We start from the raw sequence: 24028 nt of genomic DNA on the forward strand, positions 1-24028 counted from the left end.
TATCTACTGAACCAATGAGTGGTTGTCACTAGTTACAGTACATATCTACTGAACCAATGAGTGGTAGTCACTAGTTACAGTATATATGTAGTCACACAGTATTTCCCCATTTTTCCATAAACACTTCTGTATTGTTTGCAAACAATTAAGAAATATAATGGTTGAATACAATGAGGTACAAGCGCGTGTGTGTTCGTGCGTGCGTGCGTGCGTGCGTGCGTGCGTGCGTGCGTGCGTGCGTGCGTGCGTGCGTGCGTGCGTGTGTGTGTGTGTGTGTGTGCGTGCGTGTGTGTGTGTGTGTGTGTGTGCGGTAGTCTAGGACCACATACCTGTTTGTGAGCATGGTCATAGGAGTTAATGTGGTTGTCAAACTCCTGGTGCTTGCAGTACTGCTTGTCACACAGATCACAGTAGAAGTTGGCCTTCGGGTCCTCCAAGGCTTTGGCCATGGTCGTCGTCCTCTCCTTCTCCGCGTAGTCCTGGAAGAAACAACAAGGACAAGAACCACCTCTGTCAGGGAGGGAATCTAAATTATATCTCAACTCAGCGGAACAGGTTGAAGTGATGCCATTACAAGTAAATAGTAAGCAGTTGAATGTAATGACTTCATTTAGACAACCCATTGGGAAGGTCTTAAAACTCTCTGATATTACAGGGTTGGAGAGGAATGGACAACATCTCAGAGACAATCTGCATCCAAAAGCATTCCATTTTAAATTCAGAACAAGTGGCCTTCAGTGTTATACCCCTCAGGGCTACTGGTGGCCTTCAGTGTTGTACCCCTCAGGGCTACTGGTGGCCTTCAGTGTTGTACCCCTCAGGGCTACTGGTGGCCTTCAGTGTTGTACCCCTCAGGGCTACTGGTGGCCTTCAGTGTTGTACCCCTCAGGGCTACTGGTGGCCTTCAGTGTTGTACCCTCAGGGCTACTGGTGGCCTTCAGTGTTGACACCCTCAGGGCTACTGGTGGCCTTCAGTGTTGTACCCCTCAGGGCTACTGGTGGCCTTCAGTGTTGTACCCTCAGGGTACTAGTGGCTTCAGTGTTGTACCCCTCAGGGCTACTGGTGGCCTCAGTGTTGTTACCCCTCAGGGCTACTGGTGGCCTTCAGTGTTGTACCCCTCAGGGCTACTGGTGGCCTTCAGTGTTGTACCCCTCAGGGCTACTGGTGGCCTTCAGTGTTGTACCTCTCAGGGCTACTGGTGGCCTTCAGTGTTGTACCCCTCAGGGCTACTGTGGCCTTCAGTGTTGTACCCCTCGGGCTACTGTGGCCTTCAGTGTTGTACCCCTCAGGGCTACTGGTGCCTTCAGGTTGTACCCCTCAGGGCTAGGTGGCCTTCAGTGTTGTACCCCTCAGGCTACTGGTGGCCCCGTGTTGTACCCCTCAGGGTACTGTGGCCTTCAGTGTGTTCCCCTCAGGGCTACTGGTGGCCTTCATGTTGTACCCCTCAGGGCTACTGGTGGCCTCAGTGTTGTTCCCCTCAGGGCTACTGGTGGCCTTCAGTGTGTACCCTCAGGGCTACTGGTGGCCTTCAGTGTTGTACCCCTCAGGGCTACTGGTGGCCTTCAGGTTGTACCCCTCAGGGCTACTGGTGGCCTTCAGTGTTGTACCCCTCAGGGCTACTGTGGCCTTCAGTGTTGTACCCCTCAGGGCTACTGTGGCCTTCGTGTTGTACCCTCAGGGCTACGGTGGCCTTCAGTGTTGTACCTCCAGGGCTATGGTGCTTCAGTGTGTACCCCTCAGGGCTACTGGTGGCCTTCAGTGTTTTACCCCTCAGGGCTATGGTGGCCTTCAGTGTGTACCCCTCAGGGCTACTGGTGGCCTTCAGTGTTGTACCCCTCAGGGCTACTGTGGCCTTCAGTGTTGACCCCTCAGCTACTAGTGGCCTTCAGTGTTGTACCCCTCAGGGCTATGGTGGCCTTCAGTGTTGTACCCTCAGGGCTACTGGTGGCCTTCAGTGTTGTACCCCTCAGGGCTACTGGTGGCTTCAGTGTTTTACCCTCAGGGCTACTGGTGGCCTTCAGTGTTGTACCCCTCAGGGCTACTAGTGGCCTTCAGTGTTGTACCCCTCAGGGCTACTGGTGGCCTTCAGTGTGTTTACCCTCAGGGCTACTGGTGGCCTTCAGTGTTGTACCCCTCAGGGCTACTGGTGGCCTTCAGTGTTGTACACCTCAGGGTACTGGTGGCCTTCAGTGTTGTACCCTCAGGGCTACTGGTGCCTTCAGTGTTGTACCCCTCAGGGCTACTGGTGGCCTTCAGTGTTGTACCCCTCAGGGCTACTGGGGCTTCATGTTGTACCTCAGGGCTACTGGTGGCCTTCAGTGTTGTACCCCTCAGGGCTACTGGTGGCATTCAGTGTTGTACCCCTCAGGGCTACTGGTGGCCTTCAGTGTTGTACACTCAGGGCTACTGGTGGCCTTCAGGTTGTACCTCAGGGCTACTGGTGGCTGTCAGTGTTGTACCCCTCAGGGCTACTGGTGGCCTTCAGTGTTGTACCCTCAGGGCTACTGGTGGCCTTCAGTGTTGTACCCTCAGGGCTACTGGTGGCCTTCAGTGTTGTACCCCTCAGGGCTACTATGGCCTTCAGTGTTGTACCCCTCAGGGCTACTGGTGGCCTTCAGTGTTGTACCCTCTAGGCTACTGGTGGCCTTCAGTGTTGTACCCCTCAGGGCTACTGGTGGCTGTCAGTGTTGTACCCCTCAGGGCTACTGGTGGCCTTCAGTGTTGTACCCCTCAGGGCTATGGTGGCCTTCAGTGTTGTACCCTCAGGGCTACTGGTGGCCTTCAGTGTTGTACCCTCAGGGCTACTGGTGGCTGTCAGTGTTGTACCCCTCAGGGCTACTGGTGGCCTTCAGTGTTGTACCCCTCAGGGCTACTGGTGGCATTCAGTGTTGTACCCCTCAGGGCTACTGGTGGCCTTCAGTGTTGTACCCCTCAGGGCTACTGGTGGCCTTCAGTGTTGTACCCCTCAGGCTACTGGTGGCCTCAGTGTTATACCCCTCAGGGCTACTGGTGGCCTTCAGTGGTGTACCCCTCAGGGCTACTGGTGGCCTTCAGTGTTATACCCCTCAGGGCTACTGGTGGCCTTCAGTGTTGTACCTCTCAGGGCTACTGGTGGCCTTCAGTGTTATACCCCTCAGGGCTACTGGTGGCCTTCAGTGGTGTACCCCTCAGGGCTACTGGTGGCCTTCAGTGTTGTACCTCTCAGGGCTACTGGTGGCTGTCAGTGTTGTACCCCTCAGGGCTACTGGTGGCCTTCAGTGGTGTACCCCTCAGGGCTACTGGTGGCCTTCAGTGTTATACCCCTCAGGGCTAACTGGTGGCCTTCATGTTTGTACCTCTAGGGCTACTGGTGGCCTTCCGTGTTATACCCTCAGGGCTACTGGTGGCCTTCAGTGGTGTACCCCTCAGGGCTACTGGTGGCTTCAGTGTTGTACCTCTCAGGGCTACTGGTGGCGTCAGTGTTGTACCCCTCAGGGCTACTGGTGGCTCAGTGGTGTACCCCTCAGGGCTACTGGTGGCCTTCAGTGTTGTACCCCTAGGGCTACTGGGGCCTTCAGTGTTGTACCCCTCAGGGCTACTGGTGGCCTTCAGTGTTGTACCCCTCAGGGCTACTGGTGGCCTTCAGTGTTGTACCCCTCAGGGCTACTGGTGGCATTCAGTGTTGTACCCCTCAGGGCTACTGGTGGCCTTCAGTGTTGTACACCTCAGGGCTACTGGTGGCCTTCAGTGTTGTACCCCTCAGGGCTACTGGTGGCTGTCAGTGTTGTACCCCTCAGGGCTACTGGTGGCCTTCAGTGTTGTACCCCTCAGGGCTACTGGTGGCCTTCAGTGTTGTACCCCTCAGGGCTACTGGTGGCCTTCAGTGTTGTACCCCTCAGGGCTACTAGTGGCCTTCAGTGTTGTACCCCTCAGGGCTACTGGTGGCCTTCAGTGTTGTACCCCTCAGGGCTACTGGTGGCCTTCAGTGTTGTCCCCTCAGGGCTATGGTGGCTGTCAGTGTTGTACCTCAGGGCTACTGGTGGCCTTCAGTGTTGTATCCTCAGGGCTACTGGGGCCTTCAGTGTGTACCCCTCAGGGCTACTGGTGGCCTTCAGTGTTGTACCCCTCAGGGCTACTGGTGGCCTTCAGTGTTGTACCCCTCAGGTACTGGTGGCTGTCAGTGTTGTACCCCTCAGGGCTACTGGTGGCCTTCAGGTTGTACCCTCAGGGCTACGGTGGCTTCAGTGTTGTACCCCTCAGGTACTGGTGGCCTCAGTGTTGTACCCCTCAGGGCTACTGGTGGCCTTCAGGTGTTGTACCCCTCAGGGCTACTGGTGGCCTTCAGTGTTGTACCCTCAGGGCTACTGTGGCCTTCAGTGTTGTACCCCTCAGGGCTACTGGTGGCCTTCAGTGTGTACCCCTCAGGGCTACTGTGGCCTCAGTGTTGTTCCCCTCAGGGCTACGTGGCCTTCAGTGTTATACCCTCAGGGCTACTGGTGGCCTTCAGGTTGTACCCCTCAGGGCTACTGGTGGCCTCTTCAGTTGTACCCCTCAGGGCTACTGGTGGCTTCAGTGTTGTACCCTCAGGGCTACTGGTGGCCTCACGTGTTGTACCCTCAGGGCTACTGGTGGCCTTCAGTGTTGTACCCCTCAGGGCTAGGTGCCTTCAGTGTGTACCCCTCAGGGCTACTGGTGGCCTTCAGTGTTGTACCCCTCAGGGCTACTGGTGGCCTTCAGTGTTGTACCCCTCAGGGCTGCTATGGTGCGCTTCAGTGTTGTACCCCTCAGAGCTACTGGTGGCCTTCAGTGTTGTACCCCTCAGGGCTACTGGTGGCCTTCAGTGTTGTACCCCTCCGGGCTACTGGTGGCCTTCAGTGTTGTACCTCTCAGGGCTACTGGTGGCCTTCAGTGGTGTACCCCTCAGGGCTACTGGTGGCCTTCAGTGTTATACCCCTCAGGGTACTGGTGGCCCTCAGTGTGTACCCAGGGCTACTGGTGGCCTTCAGGTTGTACCCCTCAGGGCTACTGGTGGCCTTCAGTGTTGTACCCTCAGGGCTAATGGTGGCCTTCAGTGTTGTACCCTCAGGGCTACTGGTGGCTGTCAGTGTTGTACCCCTCAGGGCTACTGGTGGCCTTCAGTGTTGTACCCCTCTGGGCTACTAGTGGCCTTCAGTGTTGTACCCCTCAGGCTACTGGTGGCCTTCAGTGTTATACCCCTCAGGGCTACTGGTGGCCTTCAGTGTTGTTCCCCTCAGGGCTACTGGTGGCCTTCAGTGTTGTACCCCTCAGGGCTTGGTGGCTGTCAGTGTTGTACCCCTCAGGGCTACTGGTGGCCTTCAGTGTTGTACCCCTCAGGGCTACTGGTGGCCTTCAGTGTTGTACCCTCAGGGCTACTGGTGGCCTTCAGTGTTGTACCCTCAGGGCTACTGGTGGCCTTCAGTGTTGTACCCCTCAGGGCTACTGGTGGCCTTCAGTGTTGTACCCCTCAGGGCTACTGGTGGCCTTCAGTGTTGTACCCCTCAGGGCTACTGGTGGCCTTCAGTGTTGTACCCCTCAGGGCTACTGGTGGCCTTCAGTGTTGTACCCCTCAGGGCTACTGGTGGCCTTCAGTGTTGTACCCCTCAGGGCTACTGGTGGCCTTCAGTGTTGTACCCCTCAGGGCTACTGGTGGCATTCAGTGCTATACCCCTCAGGGCTACTGGTGGCCTTCAGTGTTGTACCCCTCAGGGCTAATTGCCTATGTACAGTGTCGATTTCCAAACAATATAGCTCATACACTCTGTTTCCCCATAGCATAGCTCATACACTCTGTTTCCCTATAGCATACCTCATACACTCTGTTTCCCTATAGCATACCTCATACACTCTGTTTCCCTATAGCATACCTCATACACTCTGTTTCCTATAGCAACTCATACACTCTGTTTCCTAGCATACCTCATACACTCTGTTTCCATAGCATACCTCATACACTCGTTTCCCTATAGCATAATCATACACTCTGTTTCCCTATAGCATACCTCATACACTCTGTTTCCCTATAGCATACCTCATACACTTGTTCCCTATAGCTACCTCATACACTCTGTTTCCCTATAGCATACCTCATACACTCTGTTTCCCTATAGCATACCTCATACACTCTGTTTCCCTATAGCATACCTCATACACTCTGTTTCCCTATAGCATACCTCATACACTCTGTTTCCCTATAGCATACCTCATACACTCTGTTTCCCTATAGCATACCTCATACACTCTGTTTCCCTATAGCATACCTCATACACTCTGTTCCCTATAGTATACCTCATACACTCTGTTTCCCTATAGCATACCTCATACTCTGTTTCCCATGTATACCCATACACTCTGTTCCTTAGCATACCTCATACACTCGTTTCCCTATAGCATACCCATACACTCTGTTTCCCTATAGTATACCTCATACACTCTGTTTCCCTATAGCATACTCATACACTCTGTTTCCTTAGACTACCTCATACACTCTGTTTCTATAGCATACCTATACACTCTGTTCTCTGTAGCATACCTCATACACTCTGTTCTCTGTAGCATACCTCATACACTCTGTTTCCTATAGCATAACTCATACACTCTGTTCCCTATAGCATACCTCATACACTCTGTTTCCCTATAGCATACCTCATACACTCTGTTTCCCTATAGCATACCTCATACACTTGTTCCCTATAGCATACTCATACACTCTGTTTCCCTATAGCATACCTCCTACACTCTGTTTCCCTATAGCATACCTCATACCATCGCTTCCCTATAGCATACCTCATACACTCTGTTTCCCTATAGCATACCTCCTATACTCTGTTTCCCTATAGATACCCATACACTCTGTTTCCCATAGCCTACCTATACACTCTGTTTCCCTATAGCATACCTCATACACTCTGTTTCCCTATAGCATACCTCATACACTCTGTTTCCCTATAGCATACCTCATACACTCTGTTTCCCTATAGCATACCTCATACACTCTGTTTCCCTATAGCATACCTCATACACTCTGTTCCCTATAGCATACCTTACACTCTGTTCCCTATAGCATCTCATACACTCTGTTTCCTATAGCATACCTCATACACTCTGTTTCCTATAGCATACCTCATACACTCTGTTTCCCTATAGCATACCTCATACACTCTGTTTCCCTATAGCATACCTCATACACTCTGTTTCCCTATAGCATACCTCATACACTCTGTTTCCCTATAGCATACCTCATACACTCTGTTTCATGTCTGTGATTGGTGTGGTCTGAGACAACATGTCTGTGAGTGGTGTGGTCTGGGACAACATGTCTGTGATTGGTGTGGTCTGGGACAACATGTCTGTGATTGGTGTGGTCTGGGACAACATGTCTGTGAGTGGTGTGGTCTGGGACAACATGTCTGTGAGTGGTGTGGTCTGGGACAACATGTCTGTGATTGGTGTGGTCTGGGACAACATGTCTGTGAGTGGTGTGGTCTGGGACAACATGTCTGTGAGTGGTGTGGTCTGGGACAACATGTCTGTGAGTGGTGTGGTCTAGGTGAGACAACATTATTCTACTACGCTATACCAGATACTTAATTCAGACAGAAACAGATGACACTATGATGCATGTTATTTACCCTCAGATTTAATAACAGACACGTTATTCACGTCCTCTTGATTTATTTGCATAATTTGTAGCGAGGGATGTTTGTGGTGGAGCAGGGTTTATTTAATATAACGCTCCTTGAAAACCCCTGAATTCATATAGATCCTCATTTTCTCATTTTATTATTCTGTATTAAATATTGATTTACAGCTAAATGGGGGATGAGACTACTTTCACTAGGGTACAGATCATATTTCAAATCTAATTTATTTCATTCTCAGGATATATGGAAACTCGTACATTCAAAGCTCTATTGGATAGAGATACGTATTAAACCTCCTATTCCCAAAAGGTCTCCTGTTCAAACATCCCAGTGGCTAGCGAAGAAGAAAGTAACACCATTCACGATTTTAATCTATTTATACTATATCTCATTCTTAGTGCTGACGTGAAAATCACTATCAAAAAAATGAAGCCATTGCGTAGATCCTCCTCGAAGGAGAAAATCACACCGTGGCGAAATAGAAAATAAAATAAAAACCTGAAAACCCAGTGGACAATAGGGCTTCTCGTGATTTTTATTTTCTGGAATATAATTCAATGGTGCGTTTTCACACAGCGATGCGATTAGACTTCAAACAGCTGAACAGTTTAACCGTGAGCTGAACTTTCATTGGATAGCCAGGGGTCTTGTGTCCAAACTGTTCCCTATGCACACTGCCTGGCTTCCTGTTCCCTATGCACACTGCCTGGCTTCCTGTTCCCTATGCACACTGCCTGGCTTCCTGTTCCCTATGCGCACTGCCCGGCTTCCTGTTCCCTATGCACACTGCCTGGCTTCCTGTTCCCTATGCACACTGCCCGGCTTCCTGTTCCCTATGCACACTGCCTGGCTTCCTGTTCCCTATGCGCACTGCCCGGCTTCCTGTTCCCTATGCACACTGCCTGGCTTCCTGTTCCCTATGCGCACTGCCCGGTTCCTGTTCCCTAGCACACTGCCTGGCTTCCTGTTCCCTATGCACACTGCCCGGCTTCCTGTTCCCTATGCACACTGCTGGCTTTGTCCCTATGCACACTGCCCGGCTTCTGTTCCCTATGCACACTGCCCGGCTTCCTGTTCCCTATGCACACTGCCTGGCTTCCTGTTCCCTATGCGCACTGCCTGGCTTCCTGCTCCCTATGCTCACTGCCTGGCTTCCTGTTCCCTATGCACACTGCCTGGCTTCCTGTTCCCTATGCTCACTGCCTGGCTTCCTGTTCCCTATGCACACTGCCTGGCTTCCTGTTCCCTATGCGCACTGCCTGGCTTCCTGTTCCCTATGCACACTGCCCGGCTTCCTGTTCCCTATGCACACTGCCCAGCTTCCTGTTCCCTATGCACACTGCCGGCTTCCTGTTCCCTATGCACACTGCCTGGCTTCCTGTTCCCTATGCACACTGCCCGGCTTCCTGTTCCCTATGCACACTGCCCGGCTTCCTGTTCCCTATGCACACTGCCCGGCTTCCTGTTCCCTATGCACACTGCCCGGCTTCCTGTTCCCTATGCACACTGCCCGTTCGTTCCCCATGCACACTGCCCGGCTTCCTGTTCCCTATGCACACTGCCCGGCTTCCTGTTCCTATGCACACTGCCGGCTTCCTGTTTCCTATGCACACTGCCCGGCTTCCTGTTCCCTATGCACACTGCCCGGCTTCTGTTCCCTATGCACACTGCCGCTTCCTGTTCCCTATGACACTGCCCGGCTTCCTGTTCCCTATGCACACTGCCGGCTTCCTGTTCCCTATGCACACTGCCCCGGCTTCCTGTTCCCTATGCACACTGCCCGGCTTCCTGTTCCCTATGCGCACTGCCCGGCTTCCTGTTCCCTATGCACACTGCCCGGCTTCCTGTTCCCTATGCACACTGCCCGGCTTCCTGTTCCCTATGCACACTGCGCTACCTGTAAAAAGAGCCCAATGGGTTACTATATTTGAGACGCACACCTTGTGTTCAGTTTCAATCCCTCTGCTTTTAAACTATCAGTCTCATCCTGCCCATTTTGTCCAGTTGGCTCATATCTGAACTGAAGAGGCTTCGTGGTTCTATGTACTCAATCAGTTCGGGAGCCAAAGTGGCTCAAATTGCTGTGCGATAATATTATCATTAACGGGGGAGAGAACCCACTCAGACTATTGTGTGGGGTTAGTCCTGACATGGACCTTACCACTTTACGCTGATATCACAGTTCATTACAGACCCAGAGAGGTGTAATGGGGGGTGTGTGTGTGTGTGTGTGTGTGTGTGTGTGTGTGTGTGTGTGTGTGTGTGTGTGTGTGTGTGTGTGTGTGTGTGTGTGTGTGTGTGTGTGTGTGTGTGTGTGTGTGTGTGTGTGTGAGCGCACCAAGCATCCAAAAGAGCCGTTAAGCTGTGAAAATGCCCTGCATGCACTAGGTATTATATCAGACCGCCAAACAAGTGATCCTGATTGACACAGCTCACGCTGAGATAAACTGTGAAACTATTACCAGGCTATTGCGCCGAATGGATAGGTGGTGTAAATGTGGAAAGAAACTAGCATTGCGTCAAAGGCATTCAAATACAAGTAACCTGAATATATTGGATTATTTGGTTAGGTAGTAATAGCATGTAACCTGGATATACACTGAGTGGACAAAACATTAAGAACACCTGCTCTTTACATGACATAGACTGACCAGATGAATGAATGTTATTGATGTCACTTGTTAAATCCACTTCAATCAGCGTAGATGAAGGGGAAGAGACGGGTTAAATAAGGATTTTATAGCTTTGAGACAGCTGAGACATGGATTGTGTATGTGTGCCATTCAGAGGGTGAATGGGCAAGACAGAAAATGTTTGTGCCTTTGAATGAGGTATTGAAGTAGGTGCCAGGCACATTGGTTTTTGTCTAGAAGTCCCACCCTGTATCAATAACAAGGAACCTGGATATATATTATGGATTATTTGGTTAGGTTACAAGTACCGGTCTGTATCAATAACATGTAACCTGGATATTTTTGTATTATTATTTTGTTATGTTACGAGTACCGGCCGAAAACCCCATTGTGGCTGATGGAGGAGCCCACGCGTCAGGCACCCTCGAGGCCCGATGATCCGAGCCTAAGGCAGAATCTGAGGCAGATCCCGCTGGGAAGGAGTCAGGAAAGGGGAACGATAGCGCTGGAAACTCCGAAGCCAGGAGGGTGAAGCTGTTTGACAACTGGATGTGTGTCATTGCTTCCCAACGCCAAAGAAGCTCCACATCGCCACAGGCCGCTTCCCTCCACTTGGCCTACGGTTGCGTGAAGTGCTTCCCACGGTTGGGCAGCAGGAACGGTGACAGCTTGATCCACCAAAATGAATCAGAAGTGATGGTCCTACTCCATGTTCCAGGGGAGACTTCTTTGGGGGAAAGGTCACCTGAAGGCATCGGCCATTCAGTCAATAGGTGTTGACACTGCGGTGATACTCTCAACACATCGGAACGGCATCCAGCCTGTGAAGTAGAGAAGGAGAAGATAGGCGGTGTGCACTCCCCAGGAGATTGTGCAAGTTATTAATCTGTTTGTTATTAGTAGCCACTTCTTTCCTTATGGTCCTCTGCCAGTAAACATTTGTTGCATCAGAACTCCTGTTGGTCCACATTGTCCTGGAAGAGACAGTTGTAAATACAGCTCCTGCAGCACACAAAATGCTACATTTTTACGCTGAACGGGGGAAGCCTCCATGAGAAGAGACATTGCGACAGAATCCATTTCAGAGATAATGATTTACATAGCAACAGAATCCATGTCAGAGATAATGATTTACATAGCAACAGAATCCATGTCAGAGATAATGATTTACATAGCAACAGAATCCATGTCAGAGATAATGATTTACAGGCAAAGTAACATAATTCATGTCAGAGATAATGATTTAAAGGCAGAGCAACATAATCCATGTCAGAGATAATGATTTACAGGCAGAGCAACAGAATCCATGTCAGAGATAATGATTTACAGGCAGAGCAACAGAATCCATGTCAGAGCTAATGATTTACAGGCAGAGCAACATAATCCATGTCAGAGATAATGATTTACAGGCAGAGCAACAGAATCCATGTCAGAGATAATGATTTACAGGCAGAGCAACAGAATCCATGTCAGAGATAATGATTTACAGGCAAAGTAACAGAATCCATGTCAGAGATAATGATTTACAGGCAGAGCAACAGAATCCATGTCAGAGATAATGATTTACATGCAGAGCAACAGAATCCAAGTCAGAGATAATGATTTACAGGCAGAGCAACAGAATCCAAGTAAGAGATAATGATTTACAGGCAGAGCAACAGAATCCATGTCAGAGATTGTGATTTACAGGCAGTGCAACAGAATCCATGTCAGAGATAATGATTTACAGGCAGAGCAACACGATTCATGTCAGAGATAACGATGTACAGGCAGAGCAACAGAATCCATGTCATAGATAATGATTTACAGGTAGAGCAACATAATCCAAGTCAGAGATAACGATTTACAGGCAGAGCAACAGAATCCATGTCAGAGATAATGATTTACAGGCAGAGCAACAGAATCCATGTCAGAGATAATGATTCACAGGCAGAGCAACAGAATCCATGTCAGAGATAATGATTTACAGGCAGAGCAACAGAATCCATGTCAGAGATAATGATTTACAGGCAGAGCAACAGAATCCAAGTCAGAGATAACAATTTACAGGCAGAGCAACAGAATCCATGTCAGAGATAATGATTTACAGGCAGAGCAACAGAATCCAAGTCAGAGATAACGATTTACAGGCAGAGCAACATAATCCATGTCAGAGATAATGATTTACAGGTAGAGCAACAGAATCCAAGTCAGAGATAACAATTTACAGGCAGAGCAACAGAATCCATGTCAGAGATAATGATTTACAGGCAGAGCAACAGAATCCATGTCAGAGATAATGATTTACAGGCAGAGCAACAGAATCGATGTCAGAGCTAATGATTTACAGGCAGAGCAACAGAATCCATGTCAGAGCTAATGATTTACAGGCAGAGCAACAGAATCCATGTCAGAGATAATGATTTACAGGCAGAGCAACAGAATCCATGTCAGAGATAATGATTTACAGGCAAAGTAACAGAATCCATGTCAGAGATAATGATTTACAGGCAGAGCAACAGAATCCATGTCAGAGATAATGATTTACATGCAGAGCAACAGAATCCATGTCAGAGATAATGATTTACAGGCAGAGCAACAGAATCCATGTCAGAGATAATGATTTACAGGCAGAGCAACAGAATCCATGTCAGAGATAATGATTTACAGGCAGAGCAACAGAATCCATGTCAGAGCTAATGATCTACAGGCAGAGCAACAGAATCCAAGTCAGAGATAATGATTTACAGGCAGAGCAACAGAATCCAAGTAAGAGATAATGATTTACAGGCAGAGCAACAGAATCCATGTCAGAGATTGTGATTTACAGGCAGAGCAACAGAATCCATGTCAGAGATAATGATTTACAGGCAGAGCAACACGATTCATGTCAGAGATAACGATGTACAGGCAGAGCAACAGAATCCATGTCATAGATAATGATTTACAGGTAGAGCAACATAATCCAAGTCAGAGATACCGATTTACAGGCAGAGCAACAGAATCCATGTCAGAGATAATGATTTACAGGCAGAGCAACAGAATCCATGTCAGAGATAATGATTCACAGGCAGAGCAACAGAATCCATGTCAGAGATAATGATTTACAGGCAGAGCAACAGAATCCATGTCAGAGATAATGATTTACAGGCAGAGCAACAGAATCCATGTCAGAGATAATGATTTACAGGCAGAGCAACAGAATCCATGTCAGAGCTAATGATCTACAGGCAGAGCAACAGAATCCAAGTCAGAGATAATGATTTACAGGCAGAGCAACAGAATCCAAGTAAGAGATAATGATTTACAGGCAGAGCAACAGAATCCATGTCAGAGATTGTGATTTACAGGCAGAGCAACAGAATCCATGTCAGAGATAATGATTTACAGGCAGAGCAACACGATTCATGTCAGAGATAACGATGTACAGGCAGAGCAACAGAATCCCTGTCATAGATAATGATTTACAGGTAGAGCAACATAATCCAAGTCAGAGATACCGATATACAGGCAGTGCAACAGAATCCATGTCAGAGATAATGATTTACAGGCAGAGCAACAGAATCCATGTCAGAGATAATGATTCACAGGCAGAGCAACAGAATCCATGTCAGAGATAATGATTTACAGGCAGAGCAACAGAATCCATGTCAGAGATAATGATTTACAGGCAGAGCAACAGAATCCATGTCAGAGATAATGATTTACAGGCAGAGCAACAGAATCCAAGTCAGAGATAACAATTTACAGGCAGAGCAACAGAATCCATGTCAGAGATAATGATTTACAGGCAGAGCAACAGAATCCAAGTCAGAGATAACGATTTACAGGCAGAGCAACAGAATCCATGTCAGAGATAATGATTTACAGGTAGAGCAACAGAATCCAAGTCAGAGATAACAATTTACAGGCAGAGCAACAGAATCCATGTCAGAGATAATGATTTACAGGCAGAGCAACAGAATCCATGTCAGAGATAATGATTTACAGGCAGAGCAACAGAATCCATGTCAGAGATAATGATTTACATGCAGAGCAACAGAATCCATGTCAGAGATAATGATTTACAGGCAGAGCAACAGAATCCATGTCAGAGATAATGATTTACAGGCAGAGCAACAGAATCCATGTCATAGATAATGATTTACAGGCAGAGCAACAGAATCCATGTCAGAGCTAATGATTTACAGGCAGAGCAACAGAATCCATGTCAGAGATAATGATTCACAGGCAGAGCAACAGAATCCATGTCAGAGATAATGATTTACAGGCAGAGCAACAGAATCCATGTCAGAGATAATGATTTACAGGCAGAGCAACAGAATCCATGTCAGAGATAATGATTTACAGGCAGAGCAACAGAATCCATGTCAGAGCTAATGATTTACAGGCAGAGCAACAGAATCCATGTCAGAGATAATGATTCACATGCAGAGCAACAGAATCGATGTCAGAGCTAATGATTTACAGGCAGAGCAACATAATCCATGTCAGAGATAATGATTTACAGGCAGAGCAACATAATCCATGTCAGAGATAATGATTTACAGGTAGAGCAACAGAATCGATGTCAGAGATAATGATTTACAGGCAGAGCAACATAATCCATGTCAGAGCTAATGATGTACAGGTAGAGCAACAGAATCGATGTCAGAGCTAATGATTTACAGGCAGAGCAACTGAAATGAAACAAATAGTCTCTAGCCAGTTAAAATAAACGTTCTGCAAACAAACATTTGACTTTCAACAATTTGTGCATTCGTGATACCGTTCCATTCATTTCCTTCTAGCCATTTCTATGATCCCATCCTCCCCATATAAGGTAACACAAGCCTCCTGTGGTTGGGAGCGTTCAGACAATGATCAGAGTATTGCCTTCACATTTGTTTGCCTAGTTTGGAAATTGCTATACAGGGCGATATGTACCGACTTCAGACGAGTCGCACGGGGCTCGTGGGGGTCGTAGAGCAAAATAGAGAATACCATCGTGTTTGTGAGTCTCATCTTTCCAGAGTCATATTAGTTAGTAGATCAAACCATTCCGATGCTACAGACGTTTTCGTGAGAAAAACAATTTTCTGAGTGTGTCCGGGATCCCAAATGGCAAATGATGGTCTCAAGTCTCAAAATTGGATACAGGGAGCTTTAGGCTCTATATCTTAATGATCATCCATGCTATCATATTTTCGGGACAGTTAATTCTATCATCTTTTCAAAAGGAACTCTGTCCATGCTATCATCTCTTATTTTTGGGAACTCAGTCCATGCTATCATCTCTTATTTTTGGGAACTCAGTCCATACTACTATCTTTTTAAAAGGAACTCAGTCCATACTATTATCTTTTAAAAGGAACTCAGTCCATACTACTATCTTTTTAAATGGAACTCAGTCCATACTACTATCTTTTTAAAGGAACTCAGTCCATACTACTATCTTTTTAAATGGAACTCAGTCCATACTACTATCTTTTTAAAAGGAACTCAGTCCATACTACTATCTTTTTAAATGGAACTCAGTCCATACTACTATCTTTTTAAAGGAACTCAGTCCATACTACTATCTTTTTAAATGGAACTCAGTCCATACTACTATCTTTTTAAAAGGAACTCAGTCCATACTACTATCTTTTTAAAAGGAACTCAGTCCATACTACTATCTTTTTAAAAGGAACTCAGTCCATGCTATCATCTCTTATTTTTGGGAACTCAGTCCATGCTATCATCTCTTATTTTTGGGAACTCAGTCCATACTACTATCTTTTTAAAAGGAACTCAGTCCATACTATTATCTTTTAAAAGGAACTCAGTCCATACTACTATCTTTTTAAATGGAACTCAGTCCATACTACTATCTTTTTAAAGGAACTCAGTCCATACTACTATCTTTTTAAATGGAACTCAGTCCATACTACTATCTTTTTAAAAGGAACTCAGTCCATACTACTATCTTTTTAAATGGAACTCAGTCCATACTACTATCTTTTTAAAGGAACTCAGTCCATACTACTATCTTTTTAAATGGAACTCAGTCCATACTACTATCTTTTTAAAAGGAACTCAGTCCATACTACTATCTTTTTAAAAGGAACTCAGTCCATACTACTATCTTTTTAAAAGGAACTCAGTCCATACTACTATCTTTTTAAATGGAACTCAGTCCATACTACTATCTTTTTAAATGGAACTCAGTCCATACTACTATCTTTTTAAAAGGAACTCAGTCCATACTACTATCTTTTTAAATGGAACTCAGTCCATACTACTATCTTTTTAAAGGAACTCAGTCCATACTACTATCTTTTTAAATGGAACTCAGTCCATACTACTATCTTTTTAAAAAGGAACTCAGTCCATACTACTATCTTTTTAAATGGAACTCAGTCCATACTACTATCTTTTTAAAAGGAACTCAGTCCATACTACTATCTTTTTAAAAGGAACTCAGTCCATACTACTATCTTTTTAAATGGAACTCAGTCCATACTACTATCTTTTTAAATGGAACTCAGTCCATACTACTATCTTTTTAAAAGGAACTCAGTCCATACTACTATCTTTTTAAAAGGAACTCAGTCCATACTACTATCTTTTTAAAAGGAACTCAGTCCATGCTATTATATTTTTTTAAAGGAACTCAGTCCATACTACTATCTTTTTTAAAGGAACTCAGTCCATGCTATTATATTTTTTTAAAGGAACTCAGTCCATGCTATCATCTCTTATTTCCGGAACAGTCCATGCTATCATCTCTTATTTTCGGGAACTCAGTCCATACTACTATCTCTTATTTTCTGAACAGTCCATGCTATCATCTTTCAAAAGGAACTCAGTCCATGCTATCATCTTTCAAAAGGAACTCAGTCCATGCTATCATCTTTTTAAAAGGAACTCAGTCCATGCTATCATCTTTTTAACAGGAACTCTGTCCATGCTATCATCTTTCAAAAGGAACACAGTCCATTCTATCATCTCTTATTTTCGGGAACTCAGTCCATGATATCATCTCTTATTTTCGGAACAGTCCATTCTATCATCTTTCAAAAGGAACTCAGTCCATGCTATCATCTTTCAAAAGGAACTCAGTCCATGCTATCATCTTTTTAAAAGGAACTCTGTCCATGCAATCACCTTTTTAAAATGAGCTTAGTCCATGCTATCATCTTTTATTTTCGGAACTCAGTCCATGCAATCACCTTTTCAAAAGTAACTGAGTCCGTCTTTCAACTTACTCTTGAACGTTGTAATAGTAGTAAACGGTGTCAGTCTCCTGTGATGTCAGTCATTGCATACCTTATGTTATACATATCACAAATCTCCAGATCAACTAGCCCATGTCAGCTAATGTATTATTATTATTTTTTTAGGTTTCGATTTTGTTGTAATATTTGAGTCTCTCAAATATCACACGAATACACATTAGACATGGCAATGTATAGAATTACAGGAAATAATCTTTAAACCTGTAAAATCATGGTCACATTAGTTAGTAGGCCAAACCGTTCGGACACTACAGACATTTTTGTGAGAAGACCGTTTTTGTCTCCTGGTCTGACAAACATCGCTGTAGCTCTGCCATTTTCCACCGCGGATGTAGGAGGGCGACATACATCGCTGTAGCTCTGCCATTTTCCACCGCGGATGTAGGAGGGCGACATACATCGCTGTAGCTCTGCCATTTTCCACCGCGGATGTAGGAGGGCGACATACATCGCTGTAGCTCTGCCATTTTCCACCGCGGATGTAGGAGGGCGACAAACATCGCTGTAGCTCTGCCATTTTCCACCGCGGATGTAGGAGAGCGACATACATCGCTGTAGCTCTGCCATTTTCCACCGCGGATGTAGGAGGGCGACATACATCGCTGTAGCTCTGCCATTTTCCACCGCGGATGTAGGAGGGCGACATACATCGCTGTAGCTCTGCCATTTTCCACCGCGGATGTAGGAGGGCGACATACATCGCTGTAGCTCTGCCATTTTCCACCGCGGATGTAGGAGGGCGACAAACATCGCTGTAGCTCTGCCATTTTCCACCGCGGATGTAGGAGGGCGACATACATCGCTGTAGCTCTGCCATTTTCCACCGCGGATGTAGGAGGGCGACATACATCGCTGTAGCTCTGCCATTTTCCACCGCGGATGTAGGAGGGCGACATACATCGCTGTAGCTCTGCCATTTTCCACCGCGGATGTAGGAGGGCGACATACATCGCTGTAGCTCTGCCATTTTCCACCGCGGATGTAGGAGGGCGACAAACATCGCTGTAGCTCTGCCATTTTCCACCGCGGATGTAGGAGAGCGACAAACATCGCTGTAGCTCTGCCATTTTCCACCGCGGATGTAGGAGGGCGACATACATCGCTGTAGCTCTGCCATTTTCCACCGCGGATGTAGGAGGGCGACATACATCGCTGTAGCTCTGCCATTTTCCACCGCGGATGTAGGAGGGCGACATACATCGCTGTAGCTCTGCCATTTTCCACCGCGGATGTAGGAGGGCGACATACATCGCTGTTGCTCTGTCATTTTCCACCGCGGATGAAGGAGGGCGACATACATCGCTGTAGCTCTGCCATTTTCCACCGCGGATGTAGGAGGGCGACATACATCGCTGTAGCTCTGCCATTTTCCACCGCGGATGAAGGAGGGCGACATACATCGCTGTAGCTCTGCCATTTTCCACCGCGGATGTAGGAGGGCGACATACATCGCTGTAGCTCTGCCATTTTCCACCGCGGATGTAGGAGGGCGACATACATCGCTGTAGCTCTGCCATTTTCCACCGCGGATGTAGGAGGGCGACATACATCGCTGTAGCTCTGCCATTTTCCACCGCGGATGTAGGAGGGCGACATACATCGCTGTAGCTCTGCCATTTTCCACCGCGGATGTAGGAGGGCGACATACATCGCTGTAGCTCTGCCATTTTCCACCGCGGATGTAGGAGGGCGACAAACATCGCTGTAGCTCTGCCATTTTCCACCGCGGATGTAGGAGGGCGACATACATCGCTGTAGCTCTGCCATTTTCCACCGCGGATGTAGGAGGGCGACATACATCGCTGTAGCTCTGCCATTTTCCACCGCGGATGTAGGAGGGCGACATACATCGCTGTAGCTCTGCCATTTTCCACCGCGGATGTAGGAGGGCGACATACATCGCTGTAGCTCTGCCATTTTCCACCGCGGATGTAGGAGGGCGACATACATCGCTGTAGCTCTGCCATTTTCCACCGCGGATGTAGGAGGGCGACAAACATCGCTGTAGCTCTGCCATTTTCCACCGCGGATGTAGGAGGGCGACAAACATCGCTGTAGCTCTGCCATTTTCCACCGCGGATGTAGGAGGGCGACAAACATCGCTGTAGCTCTGCCATTTTCCACCGCGGATGTAGGAGGGCGACATACATCGCTGTAGCTCTGCCATTTTCCACCGCGGATGTAGGAGGGCGACATACATCGCTGTAGCTCTGCCATTTTCCACCGCGGATGTAGGAGGGCGACATACATCGCTGTAGCTCTGCCATTTTCCACCGCGGATGTAGGAGGGCGACATACATCGCTGTAGCTCTGCCATTTTCCACCGCGGATGTAGGAGGGCGACATACATCGCTGTAGCTCTGCCATTTTCCACCGCGGATGTAGGAGGGCGACATACATCGCTGTAGCTCTGCCATTTTCCACCGCGGATGTAGGAGGGCGACATACATCGCTGTAGCTCTGCCATTTTCCACCGCGGATGTAGGAGGGCGACATACATCGCTGTAGCTCTGCCATTTTCCACCGCGGATGTAGGAGGGCGACATACATCGCTGTAGCTCTGCCATTTTCCACCGCGGATGTAGGAGGGCGACATACATCGCTGTAGCTCTGCCATTTTCCACCGCGGATGAAGGAGGGCGACATACATCGCTGTAGCTCTGCCATTTTCCACCGCGGATGTAGGAGGGCGACATACATCGCTGTAGCTCTGCCATTTTCCACCGCGGATGTAGGAGGGCGACAAACATCGCTGTAGCTCTGCCATTTTCCACCGCGGATGTAGGAGGGCGACATACATCGCTGTAGCTCTGCCATTTTCCACCGCGGATGTAGGAGGGCGACATACATCGCTGTAGCTCTGCCATTTTCCACCGCGGATGTCGGAGGGCGACATACATCGCTGTAGCTCTGCCATTTTCCACCGCGGATGTAGGAGGGCGACATACATCGCTGTAGCTCTGCCATTTTCCACCGCGGATGTAGGAGGGCGACATACATCGCTGTAGCTCTGCCATTTTCCACCGCGGATGTAGGAGGGCGACATACATCGCTGTAGCTCTGCCATTTTCCACCGCGGATGTAGGAGGGCGACATACATCGCTGTAGCTCTGCCATTTTCCACCGCGGATGTAGGAGGGCGACATACATCGCTGTAGCTCTGCCATTTTCCACCGCGGATGTAGGAGGGCGACATACATCGCTGTAGCTCTGCCATTTTCCACCGCGGATGTAGGAGGGCGACATACATCGCTGTAGCTCTGCCATTTTCCACCGCGGATGTAGGAGGGCGACAAACATCGCTGTAGCTCTGCCATTTTCCACCGCGGATGTAGGAGGGCGACATACATCGCTGTAGCTCTGCCATTTTCCACCGCGGATGTAGGAGGGCGACAAACATCGCTGTAGCTCTGCCATTTTCCACCGCGGATGTAGGAGGGCGACATACATCGCTGTAGCTCTGCCATTTTCCACCGCGGATGTAGGAGGGCGACATACATCGCTGTAGCTCTGCCATTTTCCACCGCGGATGTAGGAGGGCGACATACATCGCTGTAGCTCTGCCATTTTCCACCGCGGATGTAGGAGGGCGACATACATCGCTGTAGCTCTGCCATTTTCCACCGCGGATGTAGGAGGGCGACAAACATCGCTGTAGCTCTGCCATTTTCCACCGCGGATGTAGGAGGGCGACAAACATCGCTGTAGCTCTGCCATTTTCCACCGCGGATGTAGGAGGGCGACAAACATCGCTGTAGCTCTGCCATTTTCCACCGCGGATGTAGGAGGGCGACATACATCGCTGTAGCTCTGCCATTTTCCACCGCGGATGTAGGAGGGCGACATACATCGCTGTAGCTCTGCCATTTTCCACCGCGGATGTAGGAGGGCGACATACATCGCTGTAGCTCTGCCATTTTCCACCGCGGATGTAGGAGGGCGACATACATCGCTGTAGCTCTGCCATTTTCCACCGCGGATGTAGGAGGGCGACATACATCGCTGTAGCTCTGCCATTTTCCACCGCGGATGTAGGAGGGCGACAAACATCGCTGTAGCTCTGCCATTTTCCACCGCGGATGTAGGAGGGCGACATACATCGCTGTAGCTCTGCCATTTTCCACCGCGGATGTAGGAGGGCGACATACATCGCTGTAGCTCTGCCATTTTCCACCGCGGATGAAGGAGGGCGACAAACATCGCTGTAGCTCTGCCATTTTCCACCGCGGATGTAGGAGGGTGACAAACATCGCTGTAGCTCTGCCATTTTCCACCGCGGATGTAGGAGGGCGACATACATCGCTGTAGCTCTGCCATTTTCCACCGCGGATGTAGGAGGGCGACAAACATCGCTGTAGCTCTGCCATTTTCCACCGCGGATGTAGGAGGGTGACAAACATCGCTGTAGCTCTGCCATTTTCCACCGCGGATGTAGGAGGGCGACATACATCGCTGTAGCTCTGCCATTTTCCACCGCGGATGTAGGAGGGCGACAAACATCGCTGTAGCTCTGCCATTTTCCACCGCGGATGTAGGAGGGCGACATACATCGCTGTAGCTCTGCCATTTTCCACCGCGGATGTAGGAGGGCGACATAGGCGGATTGGTATGGATTGAGGAGGTTGGTGGCACCTTAATTGCGGAAGACGAGCTTGTGCTAAAGGCTGGAGTGGAATTAGTGGAATGGTATCATAATACATCAAACCCATGGTTTACCGTATTGCGATGCATCCCATGCAACAGATATCTGTCATTTAAACGGACAGGTTTGATGTGTTTGTTTTGTATTATTTTAATTAGATTGATGCACGGTTTTGACAATAGACTCTCAAAGTTTAATGGTATTTTTATTTATATTTAACCTGGCAAGTCAGTTAAGAACAAATTCTTATTTACAATGACTGCCTACCGGGGGACAGTGGGTTAACTGCCTTGTTCAGGGGTAGAATGACACATTTTTACCTTATCAGCCTTGGGGATTCGATCCAGCAACCTTTTGGTTACTGGACCAACGCTCTAAACACTAGGCTTTCTGCCGCCCCGATTATGCATAACATTTGTTAGGATTTGATATGGGGATTGAAGTGTTTAATCAGTTTTATTAATCAAAAATCTAGTGGGAAACATGTCCATCCCTGATATGAAGTTGATTCAAGAGTTCAAAAAGGCAAAGCCATCAGTAAATCTTTAATGAGGACGTATTAACCTCAATCTACTGCATCTTTCTAACGCGTGGGGCGGGGAGAGGAGGGGAGGAGAAGCAAACAGAGCTTAGGTAATTAAACAACAACAACAAAAATGGTGGCTGAGGAAGAAGTGTGAATTCATTTACACTGCAGATATATCTAATCACTGTCGGGGAATAAATTATAGATCGAATCACTGTCGGGGAATAAATTATAGATCGAATCACTGTCGGGGAATAAATTATAGATCGAATCACTGTCGGGGAATAAGTGATAGATCTAATCACTGTCGGGGAATAAATTATAGATCTAATCACTGTCGGGTAATAAGTGATAGATCTAATCACTGTCGGGGAATAAGTGATAGATCTAATCACTGTCGGGGAATAAATGATAGATCTAATCACTGTCGGGGAATAAATTATAGATCTAATCACTGTCGGGGAATAAGTGATAGATCTAATCACTGTCGGGGAATAAGTGATAGATCTAATCACTGTCGGGGAATAAATTATAGATCGAATCACTGTCGGGGAATAAATTATAGATCGAATCACTGTCGGGGAATAAATTATAGATCTAATCACTGTCGGGGAAAAAATTATAGATCTAATCACTGTCGGGGAATAAATTATAGATCGAATCACTGTCGGGGAATAAATTATAGATCGAATCACTGTCGGGGAATAAATTATAGATCGAATCACTGTCGGAGAATAAATTATAGATCGAATCACTGTCGGGGAATAAATTATAGATCTAATCACTGTCGGGGAATAAATTATAGATCTAATCACTGTCGGGGAATAAATTATAGATCGAATCACTGTCAGGGAATACGTTATAGATCGAATCACTGTCGGGGAATACATTATAGATCTAATCACTGTCGGGGAATAAATTATAGATCTAATCACTGTCGGAGAATAAATTATAGATCGAATCACTGTCGGGGAATAAATTATAGATCTAATCACTGTCGGGGAATACATTATAGATCTAATCACTGTCGGGGAATACGTTATAGATCTAATCACTGTCGGGGAATAAATTATAGATCTAATCACTGTCAGGGAATAAATTATAGATCTAATCACTGTCGGGGAATAAATTATAGATCGAATCACTGTCAGGGAATAAATTATAGATCTAATCACTGTCGGGGAATAAGTGATAGATCTAATCACTGTCGGGGAATAAATGATAGATCTAATCACTGTCGGGGAATAAATTATAGATCTAATCACTGTCGGGTAATAAGTGATAGATCTAATCACTGTCGGGGAATAAATGATAGATCTAATCACTGTCGGGGAATAAGTGATAGATC

The 24028-nt window shown here is 47.5% G+C and overlaps 1 protein-coding gene across 1 annotated transcript in view; it reads right to left on the reverse strand.

Annotated features, from left to right (window-relative positions):
- Positions 1-24028, reverse strand: part of LOC120036503 (zinc finger protein 804A-like) — a 153547-nt gene that overhangs the window by 9825 nt on the left and 119694 nt on the right. Inside the window, exon 2 of the mRNA XM_038982946.1 lies at positions 330-479. Within this exon, the coding sequence (XP_038838874.1) occupies positions 330-479 (150 nt within the window). The remainder of the gene's footprint in view (positions 1-329; positions 480-24028) is intronic.

This window comes from Salvelinus namaycush, unplaced genomic scaffold, assembly GCF_016432855.1.
Source record: "Salvelinus namaycush isolate Seneca unplaced genomic scaffold, SaNama_1.0 Scaffold137, whole genome shotgun sequence".
In the NCBI taxonomy this organism is placed as follows: domain Eukaryota; kingdom Metazoa; phylum Chordata; class Actinopteri; order Salmoniformes; family Salmonidae; genus Salvelinus; species Salvelinus namaycush.